This window comes from Tupaia chinensis, unplaced genomic scaffold (assembly GCF_000334495.1).
Source record: "Tupaia chinensis unplaced genomic scaffold, TupChi_1.0 Scaffold000680_1, whole genome shotgun sequence".
Classification (NCBI taxonomy): Eukaryota; Metazoa; Chordata; class Mammalia; order Scandentia; family Tupaiidae; genus Tupaia; species Tupaia belangeri.
Genome location: NW_006160204.1, coordinates 3,140,901 through 3,152,494, shown reverse-complemented (window position 1 = coordinate 3,152,494; position 11,594 = coordinate 3,140,901). Strand labels below are relative to the sequence as shown.

At 43.3% G+C, this 11,594-nt stretch overlaps 1 protein-coding gene across 1 annotated transcript in view; it reads right to left on the bottom strand.

The window, feature by feature from the left end:
• The window catches only part of FAT3 (FAT atypical cadherin 3), a 595,653-nt gene that overhangs the window by 43,460 nt on the left and 540,599 nt on the right, over positions 1-11,594 (bottom strand). Inside the window, 1 exon segment of the mRNA XM_027776536.1 lies at positions 1,093-1,561. Within this exon segment, the coding sequence (XP_027632337.1) occupies positions 1,093-1,561 (469 nt within the window).

The following is an 11,594-nucleotide window of genomic DNA, read 5'->3' as shown; positions in this document are numbered from 1 at the left end:
CCGGCTGAACGATTGTGCGAAGAGGCCGAAGTGGAATCCGTGGCTGGGCTGTTGGGAGGTGGTGAGCCTTCCACGGGGAGGATGCCTGACCTACTTTATGTTAACACAGATTCTGCATCGGGGTGAAGTCCGGCAGTCTCTCATCTTCAGGCTCCTGGGACTTTAATCATCTTGGCTTTCCTCTCAAACAACAGAAAGCCTGTATGAGTTCTTCCCTTCCACCCCTTCCCTTTTGTTTCAACCCTGTTCTTTCTTTTTTCATGATGTACCTTTGGCATGGGAAAAATTAAGACGAAACATCTGCCTTCACCGACTGTTCATCTGTCTTGAGACTTCATGTCAATTTCCCTCTTACGCTTGACTTTTTACTTCTTCATAGAGTTATCACTAGGCTTATTTTTAACACGCACATTTCAAAATCATGCCACGAATATCTCTACTGGATTTCTATTCCTGGGGTGGCAAATTCACCCCCTTCAGCTTCTAGGTAGTTAAGTGCCTATGTCTGGTCAGAATTCATGACTTGAGAGTTACACTGATCATTCTGGAGACCTGCAGGTGACCCACGAGGATTCAGACTGAAAAGGGGATCCTGTCTGCCCAAGTCACTGATCCCTGGAAGAATGTGGGATGGACAGAAAAAGGACAGAGTTGATGGCATTTCCAGTCTCTGGCAGCCACCTCTTAGCTGCTGCAAACGATTGGTTAAACTGGACACCCCTATAATCGTCAAGTTCTGAGACTTCCCTAAGGTGGATTAAGAAGCTCTGCAAGTATCTTGGGCGTGAATACAGACGCTTCTTGACTTTAGGTTATTTCTGATGAACACGTCATGAGTTGAAAAGTCAGTCAAATGCATTTACCAGATGCTCCTGACTTGAGATTTGTTTATGGTTTCTACTCGATGCATGTTGCTTCACTCCACAGTAAAGTAAAAAAAAAAATCATTAAGTAGAACCATCCTAAGTCAGGGATCATCTGAACTCTTAGGAGAGTGGTAGGGTTGGTTATGCCCTGAGGGCAGCCTCTGGCAGGTACACTTCCTCCCTCCCACGCACATACCCCCAGGTCAGGTGCCCAAGGCCTACTCACCCCCAGAAGGCAGGCTGGCGCAGCTGCCTCCGTGCTGGCATGGGCTGCGCTCGCATGCGTCAGGGTAGAGCACGCAGCCCAGCTTCAGCTCGGTCAGGCCCACCACCTCCGCGAAGCTGCTGCGCTTGTTCTGCAGCGGCAGCTCGTTGTCATTCAGCACTACGGAGTCCAGGCAGCCCTGAAAGCCGCTGAGCACCTGTGTGACCCGTGTGTCGGTCAGACTGCGGATGTTATCCGCCTGCACCAAGGCGCCGAAGTAGATGGAGCTCTCTGTGCTCAGCCTCTGGAAGTAGAGGGGTGCCCTGCGCCGCTCCACGTAGCTGTCATCCAGGGACAGGCTGGTGAAGTTGCGATTGAGCTCCAAGAAGACCGAATGCCAGCTCCCGTCATTGACAGCGCGGCCCGAGATGCCCAGGATGCCCGGGCCACTGCCACAGTCCAGCTGGAACCACAGCTTGCCATCCACAATCTGTGGGGAAGAACAGCAAACAGAGTACTTTCTAGGATGCATCTGGTAACATATTCCGGAGCACCTGTTCCCAACCAGCCAGGGGCTTCACAAAAAGGCTGTTAGGTGGACCCTGCCTTTAGACCAATCTTAGAGCACGTGGGCTTGCATGTGAGAGAGATGGGGGTAATGTTGTCTCATTTCCCCCTCACCTCCCCAGGTGGGAATGGTAACTCTGCAATCCCTTCTCCATTGTTCTCTTGGGATTTTGGGCACACATGTGTACATGCCTGGAATGAGTTTTAAGCCACTGGGTCCAAACCACTGTAGTCCATGTGGGAGTCTAGCACCTTAACTATTATACCACCTGCTGGCCTGGTGTGATCTGAGTTCTCACAACTGCTGCCTTCGCAACATCCACCATGCAAACACATGCTTAGTATTTCATAAATCTGTGTACAGTAGTGTGAGCCAGGCATCAGCCACAATTTCATTTAAGAATGTTTCTATTCTTTGGGGTCTTCATCCTCTTTAAATTCACAGCACTACCTTCTTTAAGGGTCTGTTTATTCTCTGCACCCTTCTTAGTCATAATCATCCCAGCAATGATTTCTGTGGACTTAGTAATATTTATTGAATATCAACAATGTGCTGAGCAGTGTTATGGCTGTTGTGGAGACCACCAAGAGCAAAAAATAGCTCTCCTTCATGGAGCTAGTAGAGAAGATTGGCCATAAATCAGATAACCATACATGTGTGTGTATAATTACATGAGTATATATGTATACACACACATAAATATATAACCACACAAGTGTATATATACACGCATACATATACAAACACATAAATAAATATACACACATACACACACTCCCTGATTACATTTATGTGAGCATGCTATAGGGGAGAGAAAGAGGCCAGGTAGAAATAAGACTTCTTAGCTTCCAGTTTTACGTATGTTTTAAATTTAAAAGCCTCTCTATAATAAACACTGGCATATTCTTAAAACAGTCCTTTAGGGGACCAGCAGATAGCATAATAGTATGTTGCTGGACTCCCACAAGGTTGATTGTGGTTTGAGTCCCAGATCCAGAATCATGCTGGTTCATGTGCATGCGTGCTCAAGATCCTGAGAGGAGAACAGAGAAGGGGCGTGGCCATCCCCCCTGGAGGGGGGCTGTGATTTCTCACTTCCTGTCTCTGTCTGGTGAGTGCACATGCCCTATAGCAAAAATCTCTATAAATAATAATAATAAAAACAAAAAAAAATCCAGTCTTTTAGAATATCCTCATCATTTAGGTAAAGGTTCTGTTTTAAAGTGCTCACGGCTTGTTCATTTACTTAGAATATATGTAGAAGGGACTTCAAAAAGTTCACGGGCAAAGGAATCAAAGTATGAGCTTATTTAGGTGCACAACAGTGCTTGAAGTCCATCCACAGTATTTTCATAATATACGTGTTTCATGAACATTTTGAAGACCATCATATATTAATGACATGTAGCCCACCAGAAGAGTCTTCAGGCTTCAGGTTTACTACTCACACCTTGTGGATGATCCCAGCTCCTGGTCTAGGTGCTATGATGAAGACCTTCCTGTTTTTATTACATCCATGGGTAATGTCTGTATTTGTATTTTATATAGATAGATAGATAGATAGATAGATAGATAGATAGATAGATAGAGAAAGAGAGAGAGAGAGAAAGCAAGCACTCCTATCCACCCCATGGGAAATGGTCCTGCCTTCATCCCCTCTCCATTTCTCCCTCCTTTCAGGATTTTGGGCACACACACACACACACACACACACACACACACACACATGCAGACATGACCAGTGTGTTTTTCAGCCTACCAGGTCTGAGACAAACCATGCTGTCAGCCACCTGGGATCCAGCTGCCTAAAGCACCACCCCAAGGAATAACTCATATTTGTATTTTAATGAAAGAAATGAAGTGCTCAAATGTGACCTTGGGGACTAACTTCGCTGGCACAGTCTATTAGGCTTCATAGCTATGAAATGGTGTCCCTGGTCTAAGATGGAAAACCTAGTATGAGTATTCAACTATGTTTGCATAAGAAGATGTTCAATTACTGTATCACTTCACTCACACTTACCTCCTACCTCTCTGAATAATAACCAAGTTATACATTCACCCAGGAGAACTGACGTGACTAATGTATTCATACATAGCAAAGTTTCGTAACTAGGGAACATCAAGTGATCCTGACCAACACTAAGCACAGGTAAGGGAGAGGCCATTCAACCCCAGGGCCTCTGCACTTGAGAAGAGAGTATGTGCTACTGGAGGACACTGGTTGGTGGCAGAAAGCTGCTAGGCAGTGACTGGTTCTCCATGGAGACCCAGGATCAACTGTTGCTGGGGTAGGCTGACCTTTGCATCTTCCATTTCTACCCTCTTCTATATTCCTTCCTCCCTCCTTCCTTTCTTCCTTCTTTCCTTCCTTTTTTTTATTTCTTTCTTTCTTAAGTGTTTGGCCATTGGGTGAGTGCACTTGGTAGAGAGGAGAAAGACAGTGAGAGGGACAGTGAGAAATCATTCCCCCAGGGGGAAGGCAATGATAGAATCCTTTCTACTTCATTCTGCTCCTGGGATTCTGGGAATGCACACACAGACATCCAGCGTGATTTTCAAGCTGCTGGGTCTGGGACTCAAACCATAGTCAACCACATAGGAGTCCAGCGTTTTAACCACCATGCCACTTGCTGCCCCCCTCCCCTTGTCTATATTTCTCAGAATTGTAAGGTTACTTGAAGATCTAGCTAATGAAGGGCTGGACTCCTTTCTAGCTAACCAATTTGCATTTGACCACGAAGGGAGTCACAGCCAGGTACTGTGAGCCAAAAGCTGCTTTCCTGGTGTATGTCTCTGACCCAGGAAGAAGATACTGTGGAGGCCAGTGTCTGAGCTACGTAAAGGGAGCTGCCTTTCATGTGGGAGTTGCTGGCATCCGTGGTTCTGTGCAGAGAGCAGATCCGCGTTGAGAAGAAATGCACATAATAGGACAACACAGACATTCCAGATCACTAACAGCTGAGGTGGTATAAAATGTCAAACAAATTCACAGAAATAGCCTGACACTCTTCCTGAGCTGTGTTTTGCCCATGATAGGCCTGTTCTCACCACTCACTCTCACGAAGGAATTACTCCCTATCACCGCTTCAGTATGTTCCTGAGTTAGGGGTGCTCATTCTGCCCTTGTGGCTGTATGGATTCCCTCTCATCCTGGTAGAAAGTTGGTAGGCTCTTGCCACCTAAACACGCATATGTAGAAGGCAAGGGGCTTTGTGACCCGGGCAGAGCCCTGGGAATTTAGGAAGGCCCCATCGAATTCAGGTCTGAATGTGCACCATGCGGGTCACCCTGTGACCATGGCTCAGCCTCTCTGGGTTTGGACCCAGAGAGAAGAGAGTACCGCTGTGGCTTGTTTTATAAGGTTGCCCCATGCACTACAGAGTGATTAGTCACACTGCACCCAGCACAGAGATATGCCACTGTGTAACACGAACGCATGATTGCGAAGACAGGAGATAGCGATTTCTTTTCTTATGGCTTGCACATGGAATCTTATTCCACTGCTATTATTATTATTACTTTTTTTGGTTCCAGAAAATAGACGGAATGGATATGGTAAATCATACCGGAATACTTGCTCAGTGAGAACTCCTGGATAATATCCATATTTGTATTTCAATGTAAGTAATAAAGTGGTCAAATGTGACTTCAGGGACTCACTTCTTCTGGCACAGTCCATCTGTTATTTTGCTCTGTAGCTACAAAATGGTGTCCCCAGTCTATGCAGGAAAATCTGGCGTGAGGGCGCAATTCATTTAAGTTTTTGCAAAACGATGTTTGATTAATATATTGCTTGGTTCACTCCTTGGCCTCACTCTTGCCCCTACCCCTATGAATAATGACCGAATTACATATTCACTCAGGAAAGCTGACATGACTCTGATGTCCTCGCATCCATTGGGAAGCTGTAACTAGGGAACATCACATTATTTCAGTCTAAAACGGGTATGGTTAAGTTTCCTTTGAACTCTGTGGGGAAGATACCAGCATCAACATACTGAATGAAGGAAGCCAGGTGTCTATGTAATTCTCTACTTTTGACAAACAAAAATCACTTGACTCTTCAAGAGTCTAAGAGTTTGGAATTAACAGTCTTATTTATAGGAAGAATAGAATGCTGATGCCAAAAGTGATCTTGTGAGAAGTTAACAGTCCCCTGCTATTTCTCAGGTTTATTTAGCAGGGTGAGAGATCCAAAATTTGTCCTTTATGTATCAATTCCTCTCAGAATGGAAAACATAATGTGAGCATATTTAGTCTTTCTGTCTTCAGAGTCAGGTTTATCTAGTTTTAAAGGATCTCTCTTTTGGAGCCAGCAGGTAGTATGGTGGTTAGGGCACTGGGTTCCCACATGGCTGAAAACGGTTCGAGTCCTGGACCCGGTGGCTTTCTTTCTTTCTCTCTTGCTCTCTCTGTCTGGTGAGCACACATGCCCTCTAGAAATTTAAAATAAATAAATTAAATAAATAAATAAAAAGAAAGAATTCTTTAAAAAAGTTATTGAAGATGCCCTCCAAGAACTTAAAAAAATCTTTTAAGGGGATGAAGTTTCCTCAAATCAGTGAGCACACTATTTTTTAAAAAGATTTATTTAATTTTATATTATTACTATTTTTGAGTAGTAATAATATAGAGAGAGGGAAAGTGAGAAAGCAAGCTGCCAGGTTTGGGACTTGAACCATGGTGGGCTATGTGGGAGTCCAGTGCCCCAACCGCCACACCACCTGGCAGCCCCATGGGCAAAGTGTTTTAATAGAAATTCAGATGTGCATAAAACATAAGGAAAGTTGATAGCAATGGTACTGAAATGATCTGTTGAGTGGGGGCAGCTGGGTAGTTTGTTCAATGAAATGCATAATTCAGAAAATGTTGCCCTAATGTTATAAAATATTTAGCTCCTCAGGGTTGTTTGAAATCAGTGATGTGCTTTAATCAGATCTTCAGTGGCTTACTTGGAGCTTGGGAGGCAAGAAATTAGAGCTATAAGAAGTCATCATTTTCTAGGAAACTAGGATTTTGAGTACAAAGTATTGAGTCATTGGAAAAATCATGATGCAGTGGGCATAGAAAAACGCATCCTGACTTCTCTGAAAATCCAGTATAAATAACAGAACAGTCTTATTGCTTCCCATCTTTGGTGTGGCTCTAGCAAATGCACCATAAGCCCAGAATGTGTATGAAGATTATGAAATGTTCTTGAAAAGGAGACTTTCTAAAACTCTTTTCAGGAGCTGGACCAGGCATAGTGGTAAAACGTGATCCTCTGCAAGGTTGACCAACATGGGAAGATTCAGCATTTGTATCTGGAGACCTCTCTGAGTACATGAGGTCCGGGTGCGCCCATGATCTGGGGCTGGCTGAAACTGAGCATGGATTGTGGCATCAGAACCCTGTTGGAAGTGCTTCTCTGTCTTTCTGTCTCTTGCTCATGAAATAAATGACTTTAAAAGGCCCCTATTTGGGGGGCCAGCAGGTGGGATGGAGGTTAAGGTGGTAGACGCCTACATGACCAACAGCGGTTTGAATCCTAGACCCAGTGGCTTGAAAATCATGTTAGGTGCATGTGTCCAAATTCCCAGGATGTAAGGGGACTGTGGCATGGCCATCTCTCTGGAGATAGAGGGGAGTGATTTCTCACTTCCTTTCTCGCCATCTCTCTCCTCTCTAGCGAGTGCACTCGCCCTATGACAAAACCTTGAAAAAAATTTTTAAAAAAGGCCCCCGTTTTTAAGGCTGGCATTAATAGTAATGACACAAAGTATGTGCTCAAAAATTTGCTTTTTAAAAGAAGAATTATTTCATTTTTATTTATTTACTTAAACTTAATCAGAGAGGGACAGAGTAAGAGAGAGAGAGAGAGAGAGAGAGAGAGAGAGAAGGCCAGACTCCAGGTCTGGGACTTGAACATTGGTTAGCCATGTGGGAATCCAGTGCCCTCAACTACCATGCCACCTGATGGCCCTCAAAAGTATGCTTTATAAATTACAATTTTAAATGACTTATCATAGTTGTATGTATTTATGAGATATAGTGTGATTTTTTTCCCCATGTCTGTATACAGTGTTTAATGATCAAATAGGGAAATAAATCCATCCTCCTAAGCATTTATCCTTACTTTGGGACCATTCAAAGTCTTCTCTCTTAGCTACTTTGAAGCATACATTAGAGTGTCATTAACCAGTTAACTCACTCACGCTGTAGTATTCTATAACTCATACCACCTAACAACCTGCCCTCTTGTATCTGTTAACCAAGTATCCCTATATCCTCTGTCCCCCACACCTTCCCTGCTTTTAGTAGACACCACTTCATCCTCCATTGTTATGCAATCACGTCTCTTCTCTTCCAATGACAAGTATATTTCAGTGCCTGGCTTATTTTGTGAAGTATTATTTCCTCCAGGTCCATCCATATTGCTACAAAAGGTTGGATTGTGTTCGTTTTTTGTGGCTGAAAAGTAGTCCGCAGTGCATATAGACCACATTTTCTTTATCCATTCATCAGTGGTTGGACATGTAGGCTGTTATTCATAGCTTAGCTCTTGTGAGTAGGGCTATAATGAACAGAGTGCAGCTGCGTCTTTCACATACTGATTTCTTTCCTTTTAGGTATAGACCCTGTAGTGAGATTGTTGGGTCATAAGGACATTCCATTTTTATTTATTTAAGGAACCACCTCAAAAACTGTGTTCTGAATGGATAAAAGATCATCCCAGTCCTCTGACTCTCTGCTTCGACAAGCTCCTGTAGTTCTCGCAACATGCCTTCCTTGCTCACGGGCTCAGACCCAGTATCAACTAGCTATCACTTTGAGCGAGTCACCCATCTCCCTCTCAGTCGTCTCAAAGGCAAAATGTGTGCTAACTGCACAGACCTCCATGCAAGAGCAGCGAGAATCGAAAATGCATGTCGGGGCAATTTTCAACTGTCTTCGAGGGGTGCCCTTTTCCCCACTGATGTCCTTAAGTACTTATTTAGAGAATGTGCTCTGACTATGAAAATATAGACAACCTAGAAGTACAATTTAAAAAAAGCATTTCAGCTTTGAACCATAGCACAAAGCACATACTGTTCCTAAAGCCAAGGAAATTTTTTTTTTAAGAGGTTTTCACTATAGGGCACGTGCATTCACCAGACAGACAGAGAGAGACATAGAGACAGAAAGCGAGAAATCACCCCCCAGGGGGGATGGTCACGCCACAATCCCTTCTCTGTTCTCCTCTTGGGATCTCGGGCACGCACGCACATGTGCAAGGCGTGAGTTTTAAGCCACCGGGTCCGGGATGCGAACCACGGTCGACTACGTGGGAGTCCAGCGACATAGCCATTACGCTAACTGCTGGTTCCCAGCCAAGGAAATTTTTTAAAGATTTTTTTTTTTAGAGGTTTTTTACTATATGGCATGTGTGCTTGCCAGAAAGACAGAAAGTGAGAAATCATTGCCCAGGGGAGATGACCACGCTGTAATCCCTTCTCCTCCATTCTCCTCTCGGGGTCTTGGGCACGCATGCACATGCACCTGGCGTGAGTTTAAGCCACCGGGTCCGGGACTCGAACCATGGTCGACTACCTGGGAGTCCAGCAACATAGCCATTATGCCAACTGCTGGTCCCAAGCCAATGAAATTAAACCTTGCATAAGTCTTGAAATGTTAAGCAAACAGATTCAAAAACTGTAAATTGTTAGAAAATGTAATTATTATAAGATAACTCACTTCTCACTGCCACTCTCACATGGGTCCTTCCAATTCTTGAATGTCATGGGAGCTTCCTTGTTGTTCTATTGATCTATGTTGGAAAGATCTGGTCATCCCAAGTAGTGTTTTACTAACCAAATAAGCTCTCTCTACCTTCCTGTTAGCCTTGGCGTCTCAAGCTATCCAAGTCAGAGAACCATTAAAATGAAGCAATGTATCACTGAAAACTTCCCCAGAAGATAAAACATATAATATTTCTATATTAACAAATAAGGTCTGTTTGAGCTTTTGTAATAATATTGGAGCTGAAAGACTGACAAAGAGAAAATGTCTATTCTCCTGGTGATTTCTCCTTACATCTCTTCTGGTGATCTAACATGTTTCTTTTATAGGTGTGAGGAGAGTCACAAAACCTCTGTCATTGTTTCATTGTTGCATTGGCTGCCAGGAAACTCAGAGTGACAGTGTGTGCTCAATTGAAGTCGTTCCCCTGGTCTACATTTTTCAATAATAATATCCTTCCTTTTCTTGCTACATTGGTTGGCTCTTTTAATGGTGTTTCGACTTTATTACATTTGGATGTTCATGGTAAGCCTGGAATGTTTTCGGGAAGAAGACAGGCTATCAATGGTAGATAGAAGAATGTCTTTTATTGCTGCTGAGAGACAGCGGTACTTGTGTCCATATTCACTGCTCAAGGTTTCTGTGTAATTTTTAACTGTCTTTAAGGGATGCCCTTCACCCCATTGCTGTTCTTAAGTACTTTTTTAAAGAATGTGCTCTGACTATGAAAATATAAACAACCAAGAGGTGCAATTTAAACAAAGTATTTCAGCTTAGTCGTTGAACCATAGTACAAGGCACATACTGTACCTACAGCCAATGAAATTAAATCTTGCATGAGGCTGAAAATGTTAAGCAAACAGATTCAAATCCCCAAAGTGGCTATTCCTAGCGACTGCAGGAGAATAGCTGCAACAGTTCAATACAGCTGTGTCTCGCTTTCGGCAATCTTAACATATGAAAAGCAAACTTATAGAACAGATAAATGGAAGGGTGCCTTCAAACGGTGACCATCTCTAGTTTATTAGAATCCCACTTACTGAGATGCGGTTTACACAACTTTCAGAAAACACATTTGTTTTATGAAATACAATCTATCTCAGGAGCTAGAGCTGCCTAAAAGGCTTAATTATTCTTTCCTCTCATCTCCAGGGATGCACAGTTTAGACATTTGCACATGTAGACAGTGTAGTGTCAAGTGACAAGCTCCATTGTAGGATCAAGCCATTCATGCCCCATATGTTTCTTACCTCTCAGATTTGACACTCTAGAAGCATTTGCTAATAGAATAGTCTGCAACCACCAGCCCTGTTAGAGCTTAAAGGAGGTGAAAGGAAAATTGCCACTCTTACATAGGTCCTTGAATCTCTTGAATCTTCTTGGGAACTTCCTCGTTCCTCTATTGAATCATGTTGGAAAGATCTGGCCACCCCAATTGGGTAGTGTTTTACTAAAATGAGCTCTCACTATCTTCCTGCTCTTATTGGAGCCTCGAGCTAGCCATGTTTGAGAATCCTCAAAATGAAACAATATATCACTGATAACTTCCCCAAAAGATAAAACATGTAATATTTCTAGATTAACAAATAAGGTCTCCTTGTGTTTTTCTGTAATATTGGAACTGAACCCCTAGGAGCTGGTAGCTCTGAATGGCCAGAGCACTTTTCTAGCAATTCTATAAAATCCCACCTCTCAGGGCTACTTAGAAAACCATCTTCTAGCTCAAGGCAGGCTACATCAGGGGCCAGGAAAGGACAGAGACAGGACTTTTGGTTTTTGAATTTTTCTCCTGCAATGATTCTCTGACTGAAACTCATTGTTCTCTGGAACTGTGCACTCAGAAAAGATTTTTTTCTTTAGTTGCCAGAGAATGCACACTCACCAGCAAGACACACACAGAGAGAGGAGAAAGTACCCCACAAGAGGTGTGGCCATCCCCACGCAAGCTCACATGCACAGGATGTTTTCAAGCTGTCAGGGCTGAGATTTAAACCATGGTCAGCCATGTAGGGTTCAGCTCCTTCAATTACTAGCCTACAGAGATGACCCTCTTCTTCTTTTTTTGAAAACATTCCTTTTCTTTCCAGAGTCGAATTTCTTCTCTGAGTTAAATGACTAACGATAGTGGAAGATTCTTCACAAAACCCAGCCTACTTTTAAAGTCCAACTCCTTGCTTATTCACTCTGGCTACCA